Source organism: Danio aesculapii, chromosome 16 (genome assembly GCF_903798145.1).
Source record: "Danio aesculapii chromosome 16, fDanAes4.1, whole genome shotgun sequence".
NCBI classification, from domain to species: Eukaryota; Metazoa; Chordata; class Actinopteri; order Cypriniformes; family Danionidae; genus Danio; species Danio aesculapii.
In genome coordinates, this window is record NC_079450.1 from 25902684 (window position 1) to 25913621 (window position 10938).

At 38.3% G+C, this 10938-nt stretch overlaps 1 protein-coding gene across 1 annotated transcript in view; it reads right to left on the bottom strand.

Annotated features, from left to right (window-relative positions):
• pear1 (platelet endothelial aggregation receptor 1) overlaps nucleotides 1-5944 on the bottom strand; it is a 35405-nt gene extending 29461 nt beyond the window's left edge. The window contains exons 1-4 of the mRNA XM_056475385.1: nucleotides 5816-5944; nucleotides 4478-4579; nucleotides 3866-3966; nucleotides 3665-3757 (exon numbers count right to left, since the gene is read on the bottom strand). Coding sequence (XP_056331360.1) covers nucleotides 3665-3757; nucleotides 3866-3966; nucleotides 4478-4579; nucleotides 5816-5922 — 403 coding nt within the window. The 5' untranslated portion in view covers nucleotides 5923-5944. The remainder of the gene's footprint in view (nucleotides 1-3664; nucleotides 3758-3865; nucleotides 3967-4477; nucleotides 4580-5815) is intronic.
• Nucleotides 5945-10938: the final 4994 nt, after the last annotated feature.

The following is a 10938-nucleotide window of genomic DNA, read 5'->3' on the forward strand; positions in this document are numbered from 1 at the left end:
TGTATATTTTGAAAAACGAAAATCTCCAAAATGACATAAACTGCAGCTTTTCGACTTAAACAGCCAGGATGTATAGGAGTTTGATTGAGTTTGGCCTTTTGGTCTCTCAGGACGGAGTAAGAGAAATGTGTATTTAAAACCTCAAACCTCTCTAATTTCCCACAAACCTCGCAACACACAGGCATTCAGGAAGTGTTGATCCTCCTACTGCCAATGCGAGCTAATAATGGGGTTTCACAGTCCAACCAAACAAAAAGCAGGAGCAAAATTAGAGAGAAAGGTCTTCAGCCCAGAGCCAAAGCCTTGAGTTTCCATTGCGTTTATGTAAACTCCACTCTGGAGCCTGTAAAGTGTTGTACTCATCTGAAACCACAGCTTTTCAAATCATATCAGTATTACAGGCTACAAGATAATGTGCTACAATAAACACCTAATGGCGTCACTGGTGAACACATGGGCCGTCATATTTTGGACAGTCAGTGTTAACAGTAAAAGTTATAGCTCAGAAAAAGTTTTTTTTTTAATAAATAAAAAATATTAATAAAAATGTAAGCTAATTCAAAGTTGAAAAATTGTATTGAAAATGCTGTGCCAAGAACTAAAGTACTAAAATTACTACTTAAAATATGAATATGAATTACTACACTGTAAAAAAATGATATGATTAATTAGTCCTGACGGCATATGTTTTTAGGTCATTGTAATTTATTAAACTAAGTTAATCATGTTGAATGAGTTCATTGTGCTCATAAAGTTGATTTGATTCAACTTAAAAATGTAAGGCAACCAGGATTTTACAGCGTATTTAAATATGAAAGCAAAAAGAAAGTGGCAAAACCACAACTAAATTACAAAAACTAAATTATAAAAACTACTAATTAAAAATAAAAGCAAGCTAATTTAAAATATCAATAAATAAAATAGCATCATCTAAATTAGTGGTTCCCAAAGTGGGGGTCGTAGTGATTTCCAAACATTTAATACATTTTAATAAACTATTAGAAATGACCATTGTTTATCCATAACTTACTGAAGAGAAAAATAGCTACATTAAAAATACAACATGCAAATAAAAAACCACCAGTCTTTGAATTTGAAACCCCTGGGGTTTTTACGTTAGATTAATGACACAGCAATAGCGTCAGTTGCAGACGATTGATTTTACAGCAACCAGCCTAAACTTTCTGACACCTTTTTGGCACTCATGTACATTTAAAGTAAATACAGGCTACGACTAAACATGGAGGATGATCTCTGAGTGGCGGTCTCCAAAATTAAATCAAGACAAGACTCCTGATGTAACTTAAACATTGCACCCACCAGTCCCATTAGGTAAGTTTCATTTTAAATTCATTCATTCATTTTATTTTCAGCTTAGTCCCTAGTTAACTAGTTAGTCTCTGATTAACTAGTTAGTTAATCAGGGGTCACCCCAGCGGAATGAACCAGCAACTTATTCAGCATATGTTTTACGCAGCTGCAACCCATCACTGGGAAAGACAAATATTTAGCTTATTCAATTCACCTATGGCGCATGTCTTTGGACTGTGGGGAAAACCAGACCACCAAGAGGAAACCCACGCCAACACGGGGAGAACATGCAAACTCCACAAAGAAATGCCAACTGACCCAGACGGGGCTCGAACCAGCGAGGCAATCGTGCTACCCACTGTGTTTATATAGCCCTATTGGTGTGTGTGAGCTGTTGTGTGCAACGTTTGTATGATTATAACAACTTCTGAAAAGAGTGGGGGTCGCGGGTCACTGGCAGTGTTATTTTGGGGGTCGCGGACTGAAAAGTTTGACAACCTCTAATCAAAAATCAAAAAAATAGTAAAATAACAGGACTTAATTTATAGTATACAATCTTGAAGTTCTTTATACTTGCATCTGTGGTTCCACTAAGAACTTTGAAACATTTTAATTCCACAAAACGTTTCTTCGGATTATTAACATGCTCTTCAGACTAAATAAAAGTTTACTCTCTTTTAGAACTGTTCACTAAAAAGCAACCAAACATGTTTTTCTACACCATCACTGCAAAACCTTTATTAAAGCTTTTATTATTTTTTTTTTTCTCTTTACTTTTATGCCAAGTGCAGATGTCATTGTTTATACAGAGATAGATTTTTTTAAACCCACATTAACAAACCCTAAATACACTGCCTAATGTAATTATTGACAGTAACAATAATAAAAATAATGGCCACAAGAGAAAAACTACAGAAAAATCTAGTAATAAACAGCAAAAATGCATAAAATAAAATAGTAAAAAATATATAGTCCCCCCCCATTTTAAATAAATAATTAGACAGTAATTATACAATTAACAATAATGGGGGGCAACGCAGTGGCGCAGTAGGTCATGCTGTTGCCTCACAGCAAGAAGATCAGTGGTTTGAGCCTCGACTGAGTCAGTTGGCATTTCTGTGTGGAGTTTGCATGTTCTTCCTGCGTTCTCCTGGGTTTCCTCTGCGTGCTCCAGTTTCCCCCACAGTCCAAAGACATGCGGTACAGGTGAATTCGGTAGGCTGTCCATAGTGTATGAGTGTGAATGAGTGTGTGTGGATGTTTCCCAGTGATGTGTTGTGGCTGAAAGCCAAATTACAATTTGCTCAATAAACAAAATTACAGTTTGAACCTTTATTTTTAACATTCATTAATTTTCATTATTAATCTGGGATTGCCACAGTGGAATGAACCGCTAACAATTGAGATGCATTCACGACAATCGTTTCGTGCATTCCACCTCATTTTATTGTGCATTTATATATATATGCAGGCAAACACAATATTTTGACATTAATATCTTTCTTTCATTCATTTTCTTTTCGGCTTAGTCCCTTTATTAATCTGGAATTGCCACAGTGGAATGAACCGCCAACTTATCCAGCATATGTTTTTTTACGCAGCGGATGCCCTTCTAGCTGCAACCCATCACTGGGAAACATCCATACAAACTCATTCACACACGTACACTATGGGCAATTTAGCCTTCCCAGTTCACCTATACCACATGTCTTTGGACTTGTGGGGGAAACCGGAGCACCCAGAGGAAACCCACGTGAACACGTGGAGAACATGCAAACTCCAGACAGAAATACCAACTGACCCAGCCGAGGCTCGAACCAGCGACCTTCTTGCTGTAAGGTGATCATGCTACCACCGTGCTGCCCTATTTTTACATGTTACTTAAAAAAAACAGAAGATGTGCTAGAAACTGCTGTGCAAACTCTTTTATTTTTCTGTTCAGTTTGATAATGCATATACACATACTAAAAGAAAGGAAAGGAGCAGAGTTAACGAGAAATCAGACGCATAGAGAGAAAGAGAGGGAACGGGGAAAAGAAAACAAGAGCAAAAAAAAAAGGGAGAAAATGGGGCCCAATAAAAATACGCACAGCAACACAAACAGATGCGAACACACTCAAAAACCAAGCCAGAACACTCGCTGGTGCAAAGACTCTCACCATCTTGCATTAATCTTTTTTTAGCATAGCTTGTTGCAAAGCAATTTAGCATAACCAATGTATCTAAAAGGCACTGAAGAAGCAGCATACTTCCTGAAATAGCAGCTTTTGCACTGATAGTGCCTTAAACTGTTGCACTTTTTGCTTGTTTTGCATGTAGGAACGAAAAGGGAAAAGTCTGATGCATAACTCACAGCTGGAACAGTCATCTCCACGCCAGCCGATCTCACACTGGCAGCGATCAGGTGCTACACAGCGGCCATGGACACACTCCTTAGTGCAACGTGCTACACACACAGACAGAAAGGGCAGGAATGAATAAATAAACAGTTGAAAGATGAAAAATTAAAAAACAAACCATTAAGTTTGAAGTTAATCATCAATTTATTACTCACGGACACATTTATTCCTGCTCTCGTAAAAGCCAGGACAGCACTGATACCTCCTACGATAGTCCATTTTCACCACCTGCCTATAAAGCGTTTTATAAGTGATCCTGGGGAGAGAATAATAATAACCTTCATTATAAACATGGAAAGATGCACCGTCCAAATGCAAGACCACACAATAGTCATTACTTTATTAATAAGAGATCAGCTGCAGTTGCGATACTTCTGATTCAGTAGTTGCAGTGAATCAACTTTTGGCACCTTTTTATGCATAAAAGTATAATATTTAGAAATGCATTAAACAGTCAGTGCCCTTCCCGTTCGCCTTAGTTAAGATTAATCTTAAAAAGGCCTTTGGGAACCGGGGAAAGTGAGTTTCCATGCCAGTGTTATAATAAAGAGAGCGTGTGTGTACGCCAGCATCACAATTACTTGGATTCGAAGCAATTTTAAGCTTCCACTGCCAAACCAAACAATCCCTCCAGTGACCTAAGCTGGAGACTGAAAACCTCTGCACAATGCTAGGATGAAAGCGTTCATGCTGCGTTTAGTCTAAGTCAGCTTGCTGTAACTGTGAGTAAATGCTTGAGTGCATGAGTGTTTGTCTGTGGATGTCACCTGTGCCGGGTGCATTTGTTAGCGCTCCAAGGTTCAGAGCAGGGCTCTTCAGACATTTGGTCGAAAGGCTGAGCGTATGATTCCTTCACTGAAGTGGTGAAACTGGAAAGGAACAAGGATTTAGTCATGCTATCTTCATATCAGTCACTTGTTATTTTGTATCATTCAACGTGACGAATGGTACAACACAGTAATTGCTGAATGTATCCCCACAGACTTTGTTGCTCGAGGGAATCATAAAGCAGTTCAGTTTTTAGGGCTAGAACCAAGAAGAGAATTGGCATTTTTGAAGCCATGGGTTCCCTCAGGAATTTATAATGAGTTTTTGGAATGACAGTTTAGGATTTATTAGCTAATTACGGCCTGTGGTTAGGATTACTTGGGAAGAGCTTTCTTTGTTTCTCCTAAACCCTAAATGAGTCCTTCTTAAAAAAAATGGACTTTCTGACTTTCTCTTAATTTTACATTTGATTCAGATTTATACCATTAAAGATTACTGATATTTTAGAAATTCCCAATTATCCATTCTCCAAACAGTTTGTCTTTAGTTCTGCATGCGTAAAAAAAAAATTAAAGGATAATGTGCATCTAGGCAGTTGTTCTCGCATAATAAAGCCCATTCCGAGGCCAGCCAAGAGACATATCCTGGGTCTTCCTCGAGGCCTCCTCCCAATGGGACATGCCTGGAACACCTCCCTAGGTAGGCGTCCAGGGGGCATTTGAAACAGATGACTGAGCCACCTCAGCTGACTTCTCTCGATGTGGAGAAGCAGCGGCTCTACTCCGAGCTCCTCCCGGGTGACAGAGCTCTTCACTCTATCTATAAGGGTGCGCCCTGCCACCCTGCGAAGGAAACTCATTTTAGCCACTTGTATTCGAGATCTTGTCCTTTCGGTCATGACCCAAAGCTCATGACCATAGGTGAGAGTAGGAATGTAGATTGACCGGTACATCGAGAGTTTTGCCTTTCATCTTACTCCTTCTTTACCACAACAGACCGGTACATTGACCGCATCACTACTGCCGCTGCACCAATCCACCTGTCAATCTCACAATCCATAAAGGAGTAAATTAACAACATTTTTTTATTTGTGGATAAACTTTCCCTCTATAAAAACCTTGGTTTATTAAAGAATTGTGCAATTTGGGTAACTTTTTTTATTCTTTAGCTTTTCTGAAGAAACCAGAAGCAGACATTGACAAAGAGTGTTCTTTTTGCAGTGTTGTTTGACTTGCAAGCAATGATCTACAATAGCAATTTGTTTGCCAGCGTGCAGTGGAGCAGATCGACTGTATTGGCCCTGTCATTCTGAACTCTAGATCAGAGATGAGTCCTACCTTTCCCATAAACTGCAGACATTTGGATCTCGGGGGTCCAAAGACAATGACAGTTCACACACACAGCCCAAGACAAACAGGACCACACAGATCTCCGCCGTCTTCATCCTGCCGTAAGGAGAAAAACAGTCAACTGCCTTAAAAAACATTCAAACTCTGCCCTTCAGAAATGTTGATGTGACGTTGCAAGGCCAATGCATAGCTCTACTTTCATTTCAAGACATATTGAAGCCATCTGGTTTTATTTATGAGGAGGCTTTAGGCACGCTGTAGGAAAGGGACAGACAAGTCTCCCATGGTGAGGCTTTCAGAGACTAACACCAGCTTTATGAGCACATGCGCATATACACAGGACACACACACAGTCTTCAGAACAATCCCAGGATACATACAGCTCTATAAGGAGTCTTTTCCTCCAGTATAGGAAAACCCTGGAGTGTCAAATGGTGTTAAAAAGAGTCCGGATATCTTCTGGAATTACTATTGTGCATAGAAAGGTTAGTAAGAAGCATGTGGTAAAATCTTCAGGCTTATATACTGAACAAACATAGAGAAATATCATTTATTCCTCTTATGTACAATAAATGAGATTAAATATGAATGAAATAATCAATTAAATTGTTGTAGTTAATTAACACTTTTATGATTTAAATAGACAGATAACATTTTAGTAATATTATCTATTCATTTTCCTTCAGCTTAGTCTCTATTTCAGAGTTCGCCACAGCGGAATAAACCGCCAACTATTCCAGCATGTGTTCCATTCCAGCGGACGCCATTCCAACCTCAACCCAGTACTGGGAAACACCGATACACACTCATTTACACACAACCTCATACACTATGGCCAATTTAGTTTTTATTCAATTCACCTATAGTGCATGTCTTTGAATTGTGGGGGAAACCTTAGCACCCGGAGGAAACCCACGCGAACACAGGGACAACATGCAAACTCCACACAGAAATGCCAACTGACCCAGCCGTGACTCGAACCAGCGACCTTCTTGCTGTAAGGCGACAGTGCTAACCTTTGAGCAAGCGTGCTCGGTAATATTAATTATTAATCATTACAGATAGAGTTGTAACCCAACATAATTATAAATTATATTCCTGAATGCTAATTATATTTTACATTTGTTGTTGTTTTCACAGATGAACGTATGTTAAAGACTAAAGACTAGATTCAGATCATTCATGCTGTAAATACTCTTCTTTGGGCAGATGCAAATATGCACTGTTTTATGTGTCTCTCATTAAATGCAAATTAGCTGCTTCTCCCCTCCCCTTTCCAGAAAAAGGAAGATCCTTCATAGTTTGTACCTCAGTTACTTCAACAACAACAACAATCAAAGCATCTGCAAGTTTTTTACACACAAAAATGTAGTATCAGAGAAAACTCTGGCCATTGTGAAGATTTTCTGAAAGTCCAGCAATGGTCAAGGTGTAGTCATGTGGACACTACATCCGGAGTTTTCACCTCATGATGTTAATGTGCATGCTGTTTTCTCCTTTCTGAATGACCAACATGGCTGGTTTTACACCAAACATGGAAGACACGAATGAGGCAAATTTTGCACGTTTGTGGCAAAAGCAATGCAGGACAGTACAGTAATACACCTCTGTTCTCATGTTTGCATTAACTTGTATACAGTTTACTTGCAAAAATACAGAATTCCTCAATTGGTGTGAACACAGCAAATATCATTATTGCCTAATTATCATTATTAGCATTGTCATTATCGCTGCCTCTTAGTTCTGAGTTCCCCTAACATGCATTTTTACCTTTTCATGTGGACGAAGATTTATTTTAAAAACAAAAACTGCTTATAAAAATACCCATGTAAGTGTGGAGAGCTCTTGTCAGTTTAAACTCCTGACATACTGCATTCTGAACACGTGCATGTCCACTGTCAGATGGCTGATTACATGATAATCAAACCAAAAAGTGTATTGTTAGATGGAAGCTTTCAAATACAGGTTAAGGGCTCTATTTTAACGATCTAGGCGCAAAGTCTAAAGCGCAGGATGCAAAAGCATTAAAGGCATGTCCGAATCCACTTTTGCTATTTTAAGGATGGAAAAATACGCTCTGCGCCCTGGCACATGGTCTAACAGGGTTATGCTTATTCTCTTAAGGAGTTATACGTGTGTTTTGAGCATAACGCAAATTAAACCAATCAGAGTCTCATCTCCCATTCCCTTTAAGAGTCAGCTGCATCGCGCTATGGCGCATTTGCTAATTACATGGTGGACTTTGCAAGCAGAAAAACGGAATGCTTCACTAGCAAGAAAACAGTCAAACAGACCATCTGCAGCGGGAGGATAAAGAACGAGCCTCCCCTATCACCCCATATGGTGATGCATACATCTCCAAAACCAGACAGGTGGACAAATATAAGCTCGTTTTTCATAAAACAAATATAAATATGCATAAAATAACTAATACTGCTAAAAATAATAATTAGTTGCCCGGCCGGCCATCATACAAATGAAAATTATCATGAATACACTGAAAAAAGCCCTCCGACATGAATAAGGCAGTGGTTTTTATATTTATGTAGAAAATAATATTTTTGTAACATTTTAATCCTTATATTTTTTTCATATTTAAAGATATTTGCGTATTGCCTTGCATTTCTCTATCTTAAGCAATGTGTACACTCTGCGCTGGACTTTAGACTAGCTTTTAGTTGATCAATGGTGCGGTCTATTTCATGTCCTCAAAATAGCAATGCGTGAACAATGCGCCTTAACACACCTCCTTTATAGACCGGAACACCCATGAGTCCATAAAGTGGTGCAAATGGATTTGCTATTTAACCAACGTGGTGCAAAATGCGAAAATTAGGGTTGCGCTATTCTGAAAATAGCAACAAATCGTGCCATGCATGTCTTGCGCCCTATTGCGCCGGATGTATGATAGGACTCAAAGACACATAGACAAGCACATTCACACACTTTTGTTTTTGTCTGTAGCAGTTCACATCTGCATCAGTATATTAGACCTGTGAAACAGCATCTTTTATACATGATGACAGCACAGTAGAAACATAACTCAACCAGGCCTCAACTGGCTTGCTTATGCCACTGGAGAGAATTGTTGGTGATATGACTTGGTGATATTGTGACATGTACAGTGCATTGCTGAAATGAAACTTTTTGAGCATTTGAGAAAGGTCAGAAATGGAGCTCAATAACATAGGGAACTTGACTTTTGCTTAGTTATTCTACAGATCGTTTTCATGCTCAAACAGCAACATTACGCATTAAAGGAAGTTACAAGTGTAAAAATCATAATACGATGACGTTAAAATATATAGCTGCCATTACATTTTAAAAAGGGGTTTCTCCCAACGGAACCATCATATTTGGGGGTCCATGGCATAAAACAATATTAAACCCTTTGGTCTAGTAGACCTCATAAGTGGAGGAAACTCTTTAAAATTATATTGAATCATAAATCTTCGGTCAATTTTCATTTGAGATCAAATAAATCAAATTTTGTATAAAAACACGGAAAACTCTTTCAATTCGTCATCACATGCAAACTGCTACATCAGATCAGACAAAATGGAAGAAAGAGACCAAAACGTTGCGAGTCGATGTCAGGTTTTCATTAAAGAGCTATAGGGTTTTATAGAACCCCTTACTGGGGTGTAGTCTATTATATCCTTTTTTTTCTTTAAGAGTTTCATTAGTAAAAGTGTTTGAGACCACATTAGGATTCCTGCGAGCTGAGCAATAGGAGTGTGTTTAATGAGCAGTGCACCGCGACAGAGAGTCTGTGACAAACAAATGGTTTAAATCTGCTCTGAACCTGCAGGCTGCGTTAATTTTGTTTTTATGTAAGTAAACAACAGTTTTATGCCGGAGCAGATGCATTCTTTGGAAATAATGCTCTTGTCTCTTGCAGGGTATTTGGCTTTTAAGGATGCTGACTCTCCAAATGCTTCATCCAAACACAACCCATCATGAATGTCACATTAAAATACCCGACCCAGGCTCATTGGAAATATGTGCCTAAGCCTATATTTTTGCAAAAGCTTAATACATTGCTCCCGATTAGTTCTGTTGCATGTTTCAGATGACAAATCCACAAGAGGGTGCTGTGTACATTTTTAGGAATCTGAAATACATTACTTTAGGGGGTGTTTTGTTATATGTTTTAGATACAAATTCTTCTTGCACGTCCACGAGAAAGCAGGTATTGTCAGAACACCTTGAGTCAGCGAAGCACTAACCTAAAGCCTTACTTAATACTTACTAGTGTTTTGAAAAGCAAATCTAAGAGAGGAAAGTGCATCACGGCTATGTAGTTTTACAATGATTTTACAATCCTTTTTATTTCTTTTGTGCTCCACTGCACTCATAGACTCAGTTAACTCATAGACTTGTTTTGAGGTAGTTATTTGGTGTTGTGGAAATACTTGCATGAAAATAATCCTTTATTCATCAATAATATGTCCTTGTAAATATCATTAGTGTAAAAAAGAACAAAAGTTGTTGGCGTCGTACTGCCCCATTGCTTTCAAGCATGTATTTCCAGTGTTGCAAAAAAATGTGATATGATATTTTTAGGATACTGAGATATCAAACAGACAAACAAGTAAACAGATAAACAAGATAAACAGATAAACAATGGAAAATATTTTTCCGGAAACCTTTCATACAGTTTTCAATACAAATTATTTGTAAGGTAACCTTACATCAAAAATGTTCAGTTCATTTGTATGGAAGTTCTCCAAAACAGAAGTATAACCCATAAATTAACATTTGCCTGGCATGTTCATAAATATGCAAATGGTAAAAACTGTAAATTATTTACTAATAACACATAAAGCACATAAAGCATGTTTTTTAGTATTATGTAATATGTACTGTCATTATTTACCAACCCAGGCTCATTCCGTTTACGTACCCCTATATACATTTCTGGTGAGCATCAAATACGTCCCAGGAGCTACGTTTTTTTGCAGTTTTTGTTTTCACAAATCCACCAGAGGCCACTGTGTACGTCTTTTGAGGTCTCAAATTTCTCTCACGAGTGCCATTCGAGCCTGCTGTTCTCGCGTAAATCCACCAGTCGCTGCTGTTGACTGACTTACTGACTGACTAACCGACCA